Genomic DNA, 18,700 nt, shown 5'->3' on the forward strand with positions numbered 1-18,700 from the left:
CACCGTGCAGCCCTACAATGTTTTTTTTTTTATGATAAATTGTTTTTTAAAGAATGACAGCTAGGCAGCCCGGGTGTAAAAAGACAAAGGCGAGTAGACGCATCTTTTATCCAACCCTTTACATTTTTCATTCATTTATTTTTACACCTGTTAAAATGCTACAAAAACAATGCCCGTACAGTTAATTTTTTTTCCTCTGATTCGGATTAATTACATTTTTTGTATTTCCCATAGAAATATATTTTTGTTTTAATGCAAAAAAAATGTGAGTTTCGACATTTTAGGTTCCACCGTATAACCACAAAGCTGCATTTTGGTATGGTATTTTTAGTAAGTGTAAAGCTGTGTTTTATATAGCCATGCTCTAAAAACGTTGGGCACAGCCTGTTCAAATTGCTTCAAAAATGACCTCAACACTCAAATTGTGCTTATTGGTCATAATTACCATTGTTACACTTGGAAAGTGCCAGGATTTATGCCAGCTTGAGAAAACACACATGAGCTAATGGAATCAAGACAGACTTTTATTACAAAGCCCGTTAGAAGCGATTATTTACATAGCGCTGGATGTTATTTCACACAAAGATTAACACATGGCTCTATCCGCCGGGTTCTGTAATGCTAGCCATTATGGTTCACTTGAGACCAAAAAGGTGCTACAGGAGTGTGAAGAAGGTAATGTGGCTGTTTAGGTAAAGGTTTGACAAAACCACTTTACACTCTAAATTGCCATCGAAGGCAGGGGAAATCATCACCATATGGACGGATATGGAGGTTAGACTTTAAGTACACATTTAAAAAAAAAATAGGATCATATCACTGCAGGAAAAGCGGTAGGAGGTTTCTATATCATAGTCCCCGAGCCAGTCGGTTTTGTGGGAAAGTGGCCTGACATAATAAATAAGCGTGACAACCTTCCAGCGGATCAATCTTCACAACAAAGTCAATGCCAGTCAATAAGTTCATTGTTTCCAGAAATGGTCAAATTATCTTCAATGAGTAGATTCCGTCAACGTTTGTGTTTTTAAATCTATCTGTATAGAAAACCGACCATGACTCGGTGTAGTGTAATAAGTGTTATACTGTCGTCTTATCCAATGAACGTTACCTCATCTCTGGTTTTGGTTTGAGGGATTCTGGCTCCACTTCAGAAGAACCCCACGCCCATAAATATAGAGAAAGACCAGAATTGGGGTTTAGTCATTGCTTTTCTTGTACAATCATAAAATATTGTGGAAATTTACTGGAAATATCCAAGATCTTTGTTCAATTCTATGACTTTCAGTGACATCCTGATTCATGACTATTTTTAGGACTACATTGTTTATCACGTATGATTGGACTGATATTGTCCTTCAGCTAGTAGTACATGGAGCGAACAAAGTTTCTGGTTTTGATCCTCAGTCCCTCCCCCTCCGACCATGTTGAAGTATCAATATCAGTTGCTCTTGTTTATGTGCCGTAGTTCCTCAGTAACTACTCTACTCATTAGTTCCTCGGTAAGTACTCTAAATTTATGTGCCTTCGTTTCTCAGTAACTACTCTACTCATTAGTTCCTCATTAGTTCTTCATTAGTTCCTCGGTAATTACTCTAAATTTATGTGCCTTAGTTTCTCAGTAACTACTCATTAGTTCCTCAGTAGATCTTCATTAGTGTTCATGTTGGCAGAACAGTCAGCAGAACAGGAAGATCTGCCTTCGACTCTCTACTTGGCCATGTCTGTGTGGAATATGCATGTTCTCCAGGTTGAATGTGAATTTGAGTGTGAATGGTTGTTTGTCTATATGTGGCCTGTGATTGGCTGGTGACCAGTCCAGGGTGTACAGCTGGGATAGGCTCCGGCATACCCCTGCAACTCTAATGAGTGGCATAGAAAATGGATGGATAGATGTTCTCATAGCTTGTCTGGTAAAAGTAGGCATCAGTAATGTTACATGCAGACATGGATCCTTGCAGTCCGACATGACAGTGGCGGGAAAAAAGGCCTCAATAAAAATAAAAATAAAAATAAAAATAAAAATAAAAATAAAAATAAAAATAAAAATAAAAATAAAAATAAAAATAAAAATAAAAATAAAAATAAAAATAAAAATAAAAATAAAAATAAAAATAAAAATAAAAATAAAAAATAAACTATATTAGGAAAGCAGGAAGTGAACAAATGTAACAATTATTGATTATAAAAGCACCAGATGGAGGGGTGGGATTTAATAAGCTTTGCTTCTTCCTACTCCTTTTGGACACGTGGGACTGTGAACTGATTATGTGATTCACTCAATTGTAATCTGATGCATGTGCAAATGAAATAATACCATTATCATAAGTTTAGAATAAATAAATTGGAGGCCAACTACTTTGATTGGTAGCTTGCTAACAAAGCTAGTTAGACTGGCTGTTCTGTATGGTCGCATGATGGATGAGTGGTTAGCATGTTGTCCACACATAAAACTGTGTAGGTGTGTAGGTGTTTGGTCATTGTTACTGATAATTAAAGACAGTAAAATTAGGCCCTGAGATGCTAAGGGATCTGAATTGGACGTGGTTGGGCTATCTTTGGGCTTTCATTGATACTGGATCATCATTCCTATGGTACTGGCAAACTTCATTGGAGGTTCCCAATTTTGAAAAAGTGAAGCCAGATAACCGCACCAATTACAGCGGTGTCACATTACCAGGTCAGTGAAAAGTCTGGAATTGATTCTGGCGTCAATTCCTGACCTCCAGATTGAGAGGTAACAATTTCCTGACCGTTTCCCATTTTATTTACCACACTTCCTACGTCCTCTAGATAACCTTCTCGCTCGTTATGGTAAAGCGATTAAACAGATGCATATCCCACATGTGCTTCTGCAGCTCGCAACTTCTGCAACGTGAGGATATGAATGATGCCGCTATTTCGTCTCCAGTTGCACTTCTATGTAATGTAGGTCAGAGGTAACCTTTGACCTGCTAGGAGCTACGGGATGAGTGATGTTCTCTCCTTGCTCCTTCTGTGTTTTGCATTTATTTCAACGGTTTCTCATTGGGTCCTTCTTACCGCCTCATGACAGGTCATCCTGCACTCTGCGTACACCCGCTTTTGCACAGTTAAGCATGTTAAGACCCCCCTCTACCCCCCCAAAAAAAAGATTCCTGGAAAAGTTTATGACTATGATAAGAGCCATATGTGAGTCAAATCACAAATGTTATATCTAATCTGCAGTTTCTGTGTATTTTTGGAGTCAAAACAGGCTGGGAACTTTGCCTTTTTTAACATGTAAGGGAATGATTTGTTGTTTTGTATTGAGGTTATTATATACATCAGTGTTTTTCAACCTTTTTTGAGCCACGGCACGTTTTTTTTACATTGGAAAAATCTTGTGGCACACCACTAACCAAAAATGTTACAAAATGTCTCGCGTCTCGCGGGCTGCATTTGGCCCGCGGGGCGCGAGTTTGAGACCCCTGGATTAAAGGAATATTCCATCCCTGTTCAATTCTTTCCGTTTGAGCAAATAAACCAAATGCAATTGGAATATTTGGGTCCATGTATACTATTGACATAATATTTGCAAATGATGATTAATAAATGTTAATTATAAAAAGTGATATTGGATAATTCCTCACGGCACACCTGACGGTTTCTCAAGGTACGCTAGTGTGCCGCGGCACAGTGGTTGAAAATCACTGATATACATTATCAATGAAAAAACCTGTAGTGACTTTCCCCCACCGGAACACCATTGTGTGTTTTGATGTTGGAACCGTAACTTTAAATTTAGTTCAGGGATGATTTATCAAAACAGGCGTGTACTCGCGTGTGACGTTCATCACTCTTCTGTCTCCAAATCCTTCAGATGTGACGGTAAAAATCAATGGAACCGCAATCATGTCGCCTTTAATTTCAGTCTATAAAGACTCGCTGCTCCCCTTCCAGAATCACGCCAGATTGTGTCATGTCTTTGTACCCGCAAGGCCATTCATTTAGTCCTGTGGTTGAAGGCTAAAAGATGATGAGATGATTGGATATATTTCTGCTTTGGAGTCATTGCGTCACTCCTTGTTCTAACACGAGACGCCATTCGTTATGTTTTATTGAAATGCTACATGTTCTTATAGCGTGGACTGCCAGGAATTTTTGGATGTCAAAAATACGGCATTGTCAAAATGTGTGCGTCCGCATGTGACGTCAATGTGTGTGTACACCAGCTGGTCCCCATGCCAGCATTGACTGACCACTCGGTGGTGAGGTCTGGTGTGGAATTCTTTGAGGTTGTCTGCGGGATTCACGCACACACGCACGCGGTTGTAATCTATACATTCATTCATTTTCTAGTGCTTTTTCCTCACGAGGGTTGCAGGGGGTGCTGGAGCCTATCCCAGCTGTCTTCAGGCGAGAGGCGGGGGTATTTTACCTACTTATGAATAGGTTTGAAACTGAGTGGTGAAAAGGACACAGTACAAAGACAAGAACGTACCACTTCCACACAGATTGGGAGGAGGCCTTTTTTTTCCCCCACTGTCATGTCGGACTGCAAGGATCCATGGCTGCATGTAGCATTACTGATGCCTACTTTTACCAGACAAGCTATGAGAACATCTATCCATCCGTTTGCTATGCCACTTATCCTCATTAGAGTTGCAGGGGTATGCCAGAGCCTATCCCAGCTGTACACACTGGACTGGTCGCCAGCCAATCACAGGGCACATATAGACAAACAACCATTCACACTCACATTCATACCTATGGACAATTTGGAGTCGCCAATTAACCTAGCATGTTTTTGGAATGTGGGAGGAAACCTGAGTACCCGGAGAAAACCCACGCATGCACGGGGAGAGGTGTGAGGTCTGCGCGCTAACCACTAGACCGCCGTGCCGCCCTGTAATCTATACATTCAGATGTAAAGTAGAAAGTATTGCAGCTGTAGTTTGAAGTCTACTTTGTAAGATATCCTTTCACTCCAAATTCCAACCTAATGGCACAGATGATTCATCAAATCAGTTTTTTTGTTATTTCAAGAGTTCCCAATCACGTTTACTCTGCTCTTGTGTCTCTCAACGTCTTATCACACAAGACTAACATTGGTTTGGCTTACGGTTTGTAGACTCTGTAGCACAGTGACAACCATGTGGTATTTTTTCTTCTTGTATCTCTTTCAGTCATGATGGGACAAATCATTCATTGTTTCAAGCAGATTGTTTTCTATAGATTTGTGTTTATTTGACCTGTCACTAAACACAACTGGATTTGGAGTCTTTTTTTTTTTCCATGAACTTGAATTAAATCCAAGAAAAATAGCTCTGTCTTATGTTGCCTTGCTGTAATTATGGATCCAAGCACAGGCACTATAGCTATGGTAAACATCAGCATGAACACAAGGGAAGTTTGGTTTTCTAACCCAACATAATTGAAATCCACATGGTCCCCTTTAGAAAACACACCACTCCATCGCTCCGTTACCGTTGTTTTTGTGTCTAAAAATAAAAATAAAAATAAACAATATTAGGAAAGCAGGAAGTGAACAAATGTAACAGTTATTGATTGTAAAAGTACCAGATGGAGGGGTAGGATTTAATAAGCTTTGCTTCTTCCTACTCCTTTTGGACATGTGGAACTGTGAACTGATTATGTGATTCACTCCGTGTAATCTGATGCATGTTCAAATGAAATAATACCATTACCGTAAGTTTAGAATAAATAAATTGGAGGCCAACTACTTTGATTGGTAGCTTGCTAACAAAGCTAGTTAGACTGGCTGTCCTGCATGGTCGCATGATGGACGAGTGGTTAGCATGTTGCCCACACATGGTCTATTATTCTGTAACAACATATGCCCAGTTGATTCTTGGCTCTGGACAAGAGGCACAAACGAGAAGAGTCAGCCCCATCAGGACTGAAGAAAAGAGCTTAAGCGGTCTGGAGAGCAGAAATCAATCATAGGTGAGGCGGAGGACCCTTTGGATAGATAACTCAACTGTGCTTGAAGCAAAACAGATACCAGACATGTTGCATTCGAGCAAATTAGGTCGGGAAAAAACAAGACTCAATCTCAGTGAAATTACACATTGAATTTGAATTGAGGTTGCAAACAGGAAGTAGAAATCAAAATTGATTTGAAGAATATAGAATTGAAATTCTATGAAATTCCAATTGGGCTGCACGGCGGACTAGTGGTTAGCGCGCAGACCTCACAGCTACCTCCACCCTCGGCCATCTCTGTGTGGAGTTTGCAAGTTCTCCCCGTGCATGCGTGGGTTTTCTCCGGGTACTCCGGTTTCCTCCCACATTCCAAAAACATGCTAGGTTAATTATTCATTCATTCATTTTCAACTGCTTTTCCTCACAAGGGTCGCGGAAGGGTGCTGGAGCCTATCCCAGCTGTCTTCGGGCGAGAGGCTGTGGTACACCCTGGACTGGTGGCCAGCCAATCACAGGGCACATATAGACAAACAAACATTCACACTCCATATTCCTATGGACAATTTGGAGTCGCTAATTAACCTAGCATGTTTTTGGAATGTGGGAGGAAACCGGAGTACCCGGAGAAAACCCACGCATGCACAGGGAGAACATGCAAACTACACACAGAGATGGCCGAGGGTGGAATTGAACCCTGGTCTCCTAGCTGTGAGGTCTGCGCGCTAACCACTGGACCGCCGTGCCGGCGCTAGGTTAATTAGCGACTCCAAATTGTCCATAGGTATGAATGTGAGTGTGAATGGTTGTTTGTCTATATGTGCCCTGTGATTGGCTGGCGACCAGTCCAGGGTGTACCACAGCATCTCGCCCAAAGACAGCTGGGATAGGCTCCAGCACCCCCTGCGACCCTCATGAGGAAAAGCGATAGAAAATGAATGAATGAATGAAATTCCAATTGAGAATTTCGATGTACAAAAGCATGATATATTCTTCCTATGTCACTTTGAAATGTAGATGTACGAAATATCTGAACATGCGTTGGCCGAACTAATTACTGTATGTATGTGGGGAACATGTATGGCGGACAACAAATTTAGTGTTGATTGGGCTAAACCCCTAACCTAACCCTAATTTAAAGTTACAGTGCAACCAAACGGTGTACAATATCCACCGAATAGCACAGACGACAGTAGCCAAATGTTGACCCTTTTGTGTGCAACAGAACCGGATGCCACTTTGATGTCTGGCTGGGGTGACCAGTCTTACAGTGTTTGGGTTGATATGTACCCTTTGGAATGCGTGCTGGTCGATGCTGTTGACTGTTGTTTCCGCTTGTGGCCGCGTTCCAAGGAGCGCTTCAAGAGGTTGCAATGAGCCATTGAGAAACCACACCCATGAACATACAGAATAGTACCCTATAGTACATATACCACGTGATTGGGTTAAATGTGTCCAGACGTTCACCCGGTCACGTAGAAACCTCAGTTCGCATCCTGTGTGCCGTGGTTGGAGACGTCAATTTAGGCAGACCGTGAATGCTCGGGTCTTTTTTTTGTTGTTGTTGTTATTTTTGAGCACCAGTTGTTCCCTGATTCCTGGTTTTCCCTGCTATGACCACAATGTGGGTGGGTCCCATCTGTCGGACTGACAGCTGACATTCCAGACTTCTTCTGAGCCACAGACCAGAAGGAGGTCTCCATTTAGAAGAAATGCAAGGGTTCGTACAGTGGAACCTTGGTTAGCGTCATTAAATCGTTCCAGAAGGTCTGCTTCTAACCAAAACAAATGTTAACCGAATAATTTCCCAGAAAGAAATAATGTCAAATCCAATTCATCCATTCCAGAAAGCCAAAAATGTTTATATAAAGCAGGGGTCTCAAACACACAGCCCGCGGGCCAAATGTGGCCCGCAGGACACTAATTTGAGGGCCCCGCCTTGATATGATAGTGCAGCCTGCGCAAGTTTGATATGGATGCTGTATGGTATCATGTACCCAGAAAAAATTATTACGTTTGATTAATATTCATGTTAAAGGTTAAATAACTGTTAATAGTTATCCTCCCTATCCGTGTGGAAGTGGTAAGTTTTTGGCTTTTTTAAGTTTAAAAGAAATAACTTAGAGGCTACCGTTTAGGTCGCTAGCTCTCTAGTTTGCGAGTTAGCATGTGTCTCAAGACCCTGCAGTTGCGCAATATGTTGTAAATAAAAAGAGCATAAATGTGACTATAGTCGTGTTTTGTCATGTCTACAGGGCTCTAATAATGCTTTGTTAATTATAATCTGAAAAAAATAATTTGTCTACCCACCAACTATATGTGGTTTCTTAAGTTTTTATTATTTGCTGTTTTATTTTTATTATTATATTTATTTATTACTGATTGATTTTTCATCTTATTTTGTGCAGGAAAAAAAAAATTAATATATTTGAGAACAGTGGAATGTTTTATCAGCACTTTTATTGTAGAAAATCAGAACCAAAGCACTGAAAAAGTTTGTATACTTTTCTGTTTTTAATAAATGCAGGGTTTTTTTTTTGTTTTTTTTGGAAAACGGTGGGCCCCCCAAGTAAATTGAGTTTGAGACCCCTGATATAAAGCATGTTTTTATGGTTTTACAATTGTAGTTCATTATTTGTATGCATTTAAAGTTGTTTTATGCATGTCAAACTACAATTATAAAACAATAAACATGTTTTGTAGTAACATTTTTGAGAGTCACAACTTCCGGTTTCCCTTTTGTTCGCCAGCTAATAGGATGCTAACAAAGATTTCTGATTAAAAAAAAAAAATACAAAAAATTAGGGATGTCCTGTTCCGATCTTTAGGATTGAGTCCAACATGACTCCCGTCATGTTGGACGTTGGCGCTACAGCGGTAGTTCCCCCTCACTGTGCCGGGACTGGTGCGGTGAGCTTGCTAGTGATCGTCAATAAATTACTATTGCATTTCCTACCCATATTCAAGGAGGGGTTAGGGATCGAACTGGCAAGACTATGGGGAAAAAAATCGGATTGAATTAGAACATCCCTATTAAGATGGTGCTCACACAGTGTATTAATAACACGACAAGACATGCCATATTGGAATAATCTAACATTAGTGCTATTTGATCGTTATTCTGCCAAAACCAACAATGCATTATCAGCTGCCTTTTCAATACCTCCCTCCTCTGGGCCCACCCCGAGGAAAAGATTAGATATTGAATGAAATGTGTGAAATGAAAGGAATCGTACTGTTTTTTTTTTTTTTTTTTAACTTAAGTGGTCATTTGGAAAGTTTTTAAAAGCAATACATATTTTTATATACCCCAATAAATGTCTGAATTCTTACAAGATAGTGCTCTACTGTGGAGAATATGAAATCCAACTTATTGAAGTAAAAATAATATCCCAACGGCTCTATATTACATGAAACATTGCCACTTTTATTCTGCAAGTCGTTTGCCAGGAAAATCCGCCTCATTTGTTCAAGCTTGTCTTTAAATATGTCATTTTGTGTTTGTCTTGTGGCCATGCAAAAATATCAGAATGTGGCTTTGAGGCGTGTGTGTGTGTGTTTATGTTAGCATGTGCTATACACTGCATGGTTTTGGTTTGTGGGTATTGGGTGGGTGTGTGGGGGGGGGGGGGGGCACGTGGCGGAATAAAAACATGCTGAGTCAGGAGACGAGCAGGTGTGCACGCTGGGCTTGACTGTATTGTATTATAACGAGAGTGGAAGAGACATCTTTGAATAATATTTATTTTGTGAGTGAGTGACATGATTTTTTTTTAAGAGGGGGGGTATTCTGATTACAGACACCGCTGGTGTATGTCTTGGCTGGAAAAATCCTGAAATCGTAATAAATTCTTTAATCCAAGTTATCTTTTGTCTGTCCGCAGAGTGCATGAACTGCACCATGTTCACTGACATGAGCAACAGGGTAGACGCCATCGAATCAAAGGTAAAGAGATTGTCTGCTTCAACTCCTGTTTGCACAAGACCACGTATCTCTTCTTCTGCGCCTCTTGTCATATAGATGAAGCAGCTGGAGGAAAGACGTACCCCATCACAAACAGACAGCGGTCCGCCGCAGGCGTCGGATGATAACGAGGTGGACGCTCCACAACCCACTCCCATTGGACCGCCGTCATACCTTCCGCCAGGTGTCAATAAAGATCTTTTAAACCAGTAGTTCTCAACCCACCATCACGCTTCAGTGACGAGTGGTGACCAACGTAAACTTTGTGTCAAACTCACGATGCAATTTTATCTGGCCAGTGGAACTGTTCGGAAACTAATTATTTTACATTTTTAGAATGCAACAATATTGCATCAAATTAATAGATTCAGATGCAGATTCAGATTCAAAAGTCCAAATAATTTAAATTGTACACGACTAAAACCGGCAGCGGGCTGCACGGTGTGCGAGTGGTTAGTGCAGAGGCCTCACAGCTAGAAGACCCAGGTTCGATTCCATTCTCAGTCATCTCTGTGTGGAGTTTGCATGTTCTCCCCGTTTTCTCTGGGTACTCCGGTTTCCTCCCACATTCCAAAAACATGCTAGGTTAATTGGCCACTCCAAATTGTCCATAGGTATGAATGTGAGTGTGAATGGTTGTTTGTCTATATGTGCCCTGTGATTGGCTGGCCACCAGTCCAGAATGTACCTCGCCTCTCTCATCCGAAGAAAGCTGGGATAGGCTCCAGCATATCCCCGCGACCCTCGTGAGGATAAGCGGTAGAAAATGAATGTATGAATGAACGACTAAAACCGGCAGCGGGCTGCACGGTGTACGAGTGGTTAGTGCAGAGGCCTCACAGCTAGAAGACCCAAGTTCGATTCCATTCTCAGTCATCTCTGTGTGGTGTTTGCATGTTCTCCCCGTTTTCTCCTGGTACCCCGCCTCTCTCATCCGAAGAAAGCTGGGATAGGCTCCAGCATATCCCTGCGACCCTCGTGAGGATAAGCGGTAGAAAATGAATGAATGAATAAAACCAGCAGCACTTTGTCCAACATAACACCTTCAAAGGCATAAAATGCATCATTTTAACGACAGCAAAGCATGCTGGGAAACACATAAGAAGAAGTGGTCCATCAACAATCACTTTATTGAAACAAACAACCATGCCAAAACAGCCACATAACAGCCATATATCAGAAAGTCGACATTTCAAGACAAGAAAAATATAATTGTGGGTCGGGGGTAATGTCTAGTTGGGCCCCCCACCTAAAGTAGCCTTTGAGTTTGTGTTAGGGTTAAGCCCAAAACATCATCACCAACTGTGAAAGAAGACACAAAGACGTGAGATATAGGCTTGCAAGGAGAGTAGATCAGAGACTGTTCAGCAACAAATCTCCAACCAACTCTGAAACAGTCTCTGCTCTCCATCCTTTTATTAAAAGTTAGGTATGCCCTATTACATGAATCTCATCCTAAGGGGAGGGGGAGCAATACAAATTGGTTGAGAACATTGAAGCATTTCTTCAGATAACAGGAATGAATGGTTCAAAGAGACATCCTGGTTCCGGGTGCCTCAAGGACATCCCGTTATCGTGTGCCTGTAAGATGAATCATACAACTGTGTGATATATGTGTGCAATAATAACTTGGATATAAGTTATACAAATGTGTATTCTATGTGTGCAATAGTAACTTGGATAATATAAGGCAATGTAATTAAATTATATATACAGCTTTATTCCAACATTTCCCCCCTGTTTATCCAATTTACTCATCGTAGAACATCATTTATTGATCACTTCACAAGGATTTTCGATCATAAAATCATAAACACGTGAGAAAAAGTTACACCTAGAGGAAAAAGGGTGTCACTCATAATCACCTGGATCTGAAAAAAGATCAGGAATGTTAAAAGATGTTTCATCGTCATAGTCAACATTATCTTTATCAATGTTAACACTGTCCTCGTCGTCGTCATGTTGTGGAATGAGTGTGTAAAGCTCCTGAACGTGTAGCTGAATAGGTGTAACAGCAGAAGATATCATCTGGGTGCAAATCCTGCGAATAATGGGGACACAAATACATCCACACACTGCCAGAATGCTGACAAAAACTGTCACTGCCAATGCAATTGTCATTAAAAGTGGCTTCCACTTACTGAAGAAATCAGCGAACCCAGACCACATGGAGGTATCAACACCTGAATGCTCCTTCATCTTCTTGTTTAGGGACTGAAGTCCATCCAAGGCCCTGGTGAGGCTGCCATTTGCTGCTGTATTGTTCGGAATGAACGTGCAACACTTCTCACCAAACAGGGCGCAGACATGTCCTTTCTCCGCCAACAACATGTCAAGAGCAATGCGGTTCTGGAAAGCCATCAAAGATGTCGCTGACAATTGCTCATGAATTGCTTGAAAACCATCTTGAGTATAATTTCCTAGCCTCTGCACATTGTAGTGGATGTAGTTGATCCTGTCTACATTTTTATTTATCGTTATCCAAGGAACAATAGATTCCCACCCAGCTGCTATCTGATTAACCAGTTTGTAATCATCAGGAACACCTCGTGGAACACCTATGGCATCGATGTATGTTGGGTCGTTGTCGCTCCATCCTGGTGCTGAGCGCTTGGTCCGATACCAAGAGCTTGGAATGACGGAGGAGAGTCCAGCAAAAAGTTCTTCAGCAGTCAGTTTGTATATGCTTACTGGCAAGATGAGGGTGACAGATGCACACAGTCCTGTGGTATTGTAGGGTAGTCTGTCATAGATGGTGTTTTCTCCACACCACCACCATATGTCACTCCGTGATAAGGGTGTAAAATATTCATCCACAATTTCAGTTTCAAAACACTGAGAAGCACTTAATGAACCCAATATTGTACCAGTTCCAATCCTGTTGATACACGTGAAATTTCCCCTTGCAACTTTATTAGAAAACAGTGGTTTCTTCTTCTCTGGACCTGTAAGAGGGAATGTTTTATCAAACATGGCACAACTTCCTGTAGGATTGGTCTTGGCCATGACCTGTAAGAGACAACTTTTATTCAAGACAGAAGGAACTATTTGTAGTAGTGGTCTTGGTCCCATGCAAACCACACAGTCCTGGTCTGTGGTGTTTGCAGCTTGTTCCGCCATGAGTAACCAGTTGTTGTTTTGGCCTGACACACCAGTAATAACTTGGAACCAGTCATCATTAGTTTGAAGCATTGTTACTTTAACTCCTGCTCTAATTGTTGCTTTAGTAAGTTCTGGCTTCTTTAGCTTAGCCGTATAAGTTTGACATAATTGAATCGGGTAACATGTGTCGTATCCTGTTCTCCATTGGCATAACAAGAACTCCCAGCAGGAGCAGCCTAGCCCCACACACGAAGTATCTTTAGACGGAATTGGGCTTAGAAGTTGTCCTGAACTCAGATCTACGGTTAAGATTAAAGTCTTGCCATTGTTCTTTTCTACAAGTGACAGAAGTGGTCTTTGATGCCTAGCATACTCGGTTGTAGTATATGATGACCAGTCATAACCTTGAGGATCTGCCACTAATGTTTCCCAACTCCCTTTCCTATCGTTAATCATGTACCAAGGGCTCTTATCTGGTGTAGCGTGCACTCCCATGTGACGTAACTGAGCAACTGTTAGGGTGATTACCGTTGTTTTATTTTGTGGAATGCACACTCTGAGTAGGCTGACATGCTGGTGTTGACCACAGGCAGGGTCGGTGATATCTTGCTTTATGTTTAACTCAGAGTATCGTTTGCCAGGCCGATGTATCTGTAACTGTCCATGTAGCAATAAGCTAATTCCCGTGATAATTAGTCCAAGTGCCGTCGTCAATATTACTGCTACTCCTATTTTTGTTTTAACCTGAGCCATGTCTTCAGGTATTCCCTGGTTGCCTCTAAAGTCTTACAAGGCTGTGGACAATCTTCACCGGGTTTGAGACGACTACACACTAGAAGTGCAGCCCCCTTTGTAGTCGGACTTTACCTTGCAAGACGGTAGGCACCTTGAGAACCCTTCCAACAAGCCCTTTTATTTATTATTTATTATCTTTTTATGCCTTTTTTTTTTTTTTTTTCTTTTATATGACGAGTTCTACAATGTAATTCCTACACTGAATTTGACGATAGGAACAGTTAATTTAGTCATACTTTAGAACCTTTTTGCAATGAGTTAAATGAACCCAAGAACCCCTTTCCGCTATTTTAAGTGCTGTTGGAGTTGTCAATAACACTTGATATGGGCCTTCCCACTTTGGTGAATGCCAATGTTTCTTCTTGATGCTTTTAATCAGAACCCAGTCTCCTGGTTCTACCAGTTGGTCATCCTGTGGAAACACGGACGTTTTGTTGTCTTCAATAAGTGATTCATTTTCACGTTTAATATTATGCAGTACTTTTCTCATATAGTCTGCTAGATTACTATCATCGCTTGTTTCCCATTCATTTTTAAAATAAGGTAATCTGTATGGTCTACCAAATAACATTTCATAAGGCGTTAATCCAGTCACACTTGTTATATTAATGTGTAATTTTACCAAGTCTAAACACTGTGTCCATGGTCTTTTTGTTTCTTCCATACATTTTTTCAGTCTATTTTTAATCGTTCCATTCATTCTTTCAACTAAACCTGCACTTTGTGGGTGATATGCACAGTGTCGTTTTAAATCTATATGGAATGCTTTCCCAATATTATCCAGTATTTGATTTACAAAATGTGATCCGTTATCGCTGTATATTCTTTCTGGTATGCCGTATCTAGGTATTATCTCTTTACATAATGCTTTGGCTACCGTTATTGCATCAGGATGTTTAGTCGGAAATATTTCAACCCATTTGGAAAATGAATCTATTATTACTAGACAGTATTTCTTTCCCTCACTTTGGTTTAATTCTATGAAATCCATATGTATGTGTTGGAATGGATATTCTGGTTTTGGAAACTGTCCTCGTTTTGGTCTCATATTGCCTTGGCTATTGTGTTTAGCGCAAATTAAACATGCTCTACAAAAATTTTTTGAATAGGAAGTAAATCCATAAGTTGTATAAACGGTATTTACTAATCCCACCATCCCCCCTGTTGAGACATGGGACTTTCCATGACTCAATAAAGCAGCCCATTTAAACAAATTTTTAGGTAGGATTGGTTTATGAACGGGTCAACAATATATTCCGTCTAATATTTGTGCTCCCTTCCTGAGCCACATGTCCCTCTCTTGTTTAGGAGATTGTTTTCACGAAGCAAGTCACAACAAATCTGATCCTCCTGTTTCAAACCCTTTTCTTCAGCCTGTAGAACCTTGACTTCCCCTAAGGCCGCTTGCTTAGCTATTTTATCAGCGAATGCATTCCCTAAAGAAATGTCATCCGTTCCTGAGGTGTGCGCAGCACATTTGCATATAGCTAATTTTTTGGGTAAGTGTACGGCATGTAATAATTCTGTCAACAGTTTAGCATGAGTAACCGGTTTCCCCACAGATGTAACCATACCCCTGTTACTCCAGTATTGGGCAAATATATGGGTAGTAGCATAAGCGTACTGACTATCAGTGTAAATTGTGACATTTTGATCCTTCATTAATTTACAAGCTTCCGTGAGAGCCGTAAGCTCAGCTGCCTGTGCAGAAAAACTTTGTGGCAAGGCACCTGCCCTTAGAACCGTATCGCGTGTAACCACAGCAAAACCTGTCCTCGTCTTCCCCAAGTCATCTTTGCGGGAAGACCCGTCAACAAACAAAATCTGACCCTCAAGCAAGGGTGTGTCCTGCAGATCAGGCCTACTTTTAGATGTTTGTTCAGCCAACGCCTGACAATCATGAGGCACCCCATCCTCACAAGTTGGATTGAGTGTGGCTGGGTTTAATGCTGTGCACCTTTCTATTGTCAAATGGGGTTGTGACAACAGAATAGACATGCATGATAAATGCCTCGCAGGCGACAAAAATGTCATCTTGGTCTGTAGTAGCAAAGCGGAAACAGCATGTGGTACTTTCAACACTAAAGGGTGAAAGAGAACCACATCCGCACTTGATGTCACTGCCAAGGAAGCCGCAACCACCGCTCTAACGCAATGTGGCATTGCGCGAGCAACAGCATCTAATTTAGTCGAAAAACCTTAATCGTTAATTCTTCACCTTCTTCCCCTGTTCACGTTCTTTTGGTAGTATATCTCACTTTCCCCCACGTGGAAGGTGTCCTGCACTTCCTTTTTTTGTTTACTTTTAGTCACTTTTTCAGCATGAGTAGCATGCGTTATGTAGTCATCTAGGCTACCCGATGGTAAAGTTATGTAATGTTTAGCCACCCACTGACTAATTTCTGTTCTTGCTCCTGCATGTAAGGCATTTTTTAATTGTTGTTTGTAGGGCCCCGCTTCCTCATCACTATATGGTAGCCCACTATTTGCCTTGAACACCTTTTCTAATCTGGTACGATAATCCTCAAAAGACTCGTCTGGTTTTTGTTTGCATCTACCTATCTCAGTGTAGTTTGCCCTTTTGCGGAATCTAGTAATCACTCTTTCTATGAGTGGTTCTAGTTGCTGGCGTAATGCCATAGAATGTGGAGCAAATGGTCTACCATCGTCATCAGCTGGAGTGTATCCCCCTTTTACATGAAACCAGTCAGGTCCTAAGAGGGTCATCCAGACCTGTTGAACTTCCGTTCCATTCAGATGGTAGGATTGTCTTAGATTTTCCATTTGAGTCACACATTCAGCTATGTCCTCTTTGGGAGAGGGTATCCCTTCAAGGGCCTTCTTGATGTCATCTTTTGTCCAGGTCCTAAAAACCCTAATTGTCAAATCTTCACCATTTTGACCTGCTCTGGGGTTTGGTAATTCAATGAGGGGACAAAGATCTTCTAGTGGAGGTACATCTTCTGGTAGACGAGATGTTCCTGAAGAGAACATGTTTTCTCTACCAGTTACCATTTTCTTTGTCCAATCACCTACACTGCCCTGCGATCTAGTATAAGGCACGTTTGGTGCAGTAGGTGCAGTAGGATGTAAACTAGCTGCACTAGGAGGAGAATAAACTGGTGGTTTATTATCTTCCTCTTTTGGTGACCTTCTGTCCAACATTTCTCTTGCTTCTCTGTACGGCCCTACATACTCATCATCTTCTTTTCTGTGAAACAACATGGTTGTTTTATCTCGCTCCCTACATTCTTGTTCCTGTTTTTTATCTCTCTCCTGTTGCTGCCTCTCCTGTTCCTCTTTTTCTATTTTAGCCTGCTTTGCTCTTTTTTCACCTGCCTCTCTCTGTCCTGCTATTTTCATCCATACGTAAGTATGCTGAATACCTTCTTTGTTCATTTGTTTTTCCTTACAGTTTGTTTTGTTTCTGATTTTTTGCTGTAAGTCTTTTATTCCCGCCGTAGAAAGTTTGCCGTTAAAATCATATTGTTTTATCCAATATGGTAGCGGTTTTATTGCTTCTGCGTCCTGTTTCTCTACCACTGTCCAATCCTTACATTCTAAATTGTCTATTACCTTTTTACGTTGTTTACTTTGCCCTTTTCCCATTTTGACAATTTGGTCCCAACTATGATGAGTGCTCCTAGGGAGTCCTAAATAGTTGGGGATGTTCGTAGTGAGGTGGTGATTAACGTCTTATTGTGGTAATTGTCAAGCTTCTACCCCGGTGAGGGCGGACAATTCTTGCCTTTGCATCCACAACAAGTCACCACTTACAATCTCACTGTTTGGTATGGAGTTCGAAACCTAGTGGTTATCTTACTCCCATTTACACTCTCATACACACTGTACACACTGTCATGCACACTCCTTTAACGCGTTTACCTTATGCCAGAGGACGCCGCCGTCCTGACAGATTTTACTGTATCTTTCAACAGAGCGAGTCTATCCCTCTCGCGTAGACTTAACTGTATCTTTCAACAGAGCGATCAACAGAGCGAGTCTACCTTCGCGCGGACTTTTACTGGACTTTGTACCTGATAGAGTCTAGAATTGTCAGGGTTTTATACCTTATCGCCTAACTCGTCTCCCCTTGAATACCGGTATTTTATTTCACTTCACACATTCCCTTTTTAAGTGAAATATGTACTCACTCACGCCTCTGTGATCCTGGATCTCCGTCAACCGTCGGATCCCAGCCCGAGAGGGAGGAACCAGTCCCGGAAAGGGTATTGATTGCTGTGGCCACAGACTTGCCTGGATCTCTCTCCCACGCTGGAATCCTTAGGTCTGTTGGAATCCGGCTCGAAGGACCAATTTAATGTTAGGGTTAAGCCCAAAACATCATCACCAACTGTGAAAGAAGACACAAAGACGTGAGATATAGGCTTGCAAGGAGAGTAGATCAGAGACTGTTCAGCAACAAATCTCCAACCAACTCTGAAACAGTCTCTGCTCTCCATCCTTTTATTAAAAGTTAGGTATGCCCTATTACATGAATCTCATCCTAAGGGGAGGGGGAGCAATACAAATTGGTTGAGAACATTGAAGCATTTCTTCAGATAACAGGAATGAATGGTTCAAAGAGACATCCTGGTTCCGGGTGCCTCAAGGACATCCCGTTATCGTGTGCCTGTAAGATGAATCATACAACTGTGTGATATATGTGTGCAATAATAACTTGGATATAAGTTATACAAATGTGTATTCTATGTGTGCAATAGTAACTTGGATAATATAAGGCAATGTAATTAAATTATATATACAGCTTTATTCCAACAGTTTGGGCCTTTTGTGCGATTGTTTGACACCCCTGATTTAATACTTTACATTTATTGACTTAAATGTAAAAAGAAAATGGCTCTCATACTTTTTTGTCTGTGTTTTTTTACTATGCTTTTGTTACACATGTTTATATTGACAAACATGTTATATAGA

General features: G+C 41.1%; 1 protein-coding gene and 1 long non-coding RNA gene across 2 annotated transcripts in view; one reads left to right on the plus strand and one right to left on the minus strand.

Annotated features, from left to right (window-relative positions):
- The window catches only part of LOC131134230 (uncharacterized), a 31,974-nt gene that overhangs the window by 3,910 nt on the left and 9,364 nt on the right, over positions 1-18,700 (plus strand). The window contains exons 4-5 of the mRNA XM_078792911.1: positions 9,786-9,847; positions 9,923-10,049. Coding sequence (XP_078649037.1) covers positions 9,786-9,847; positions 9,923-10,049 — 189 coding nt within the window. The remainder of the gene's footprint in view (positions 1-9,785; positions 9,848-9,922; positions 10,050-18,700) is intronic.
- Positions 13,899-18,475, minus strand: LOC144899666 (uncharacterized). Its single transcript, XR_013627997.1, has 2 exons — positions 17,917-18,475; positions 13,899-14,174 (listed from the first exon to the last, which is right to left on the minus strand). It is a non-coding gene; the product is annotated as an uncharacterized LOC144899666 (long non-coding RNA).

This window comes from Doryrhamphus excisus, linkage group LG8 (assembly GCF_037039965.1).
Source record: "Doryrhamphus excisus strain RoL-2023G ecotype Guam linkage group LG8, RoL_Dexc_Guam_v1.1, whole genome shotgun sequence".
In the NCBI taxonomy this organism is placed as follows: domain Eukaryota; kingdom Metazoa; phylum Chordata; class Actinopteri; order Syngnathiformes; family Syngnathidae; genus Doryrhamphus; species Doryrhamphus excisus.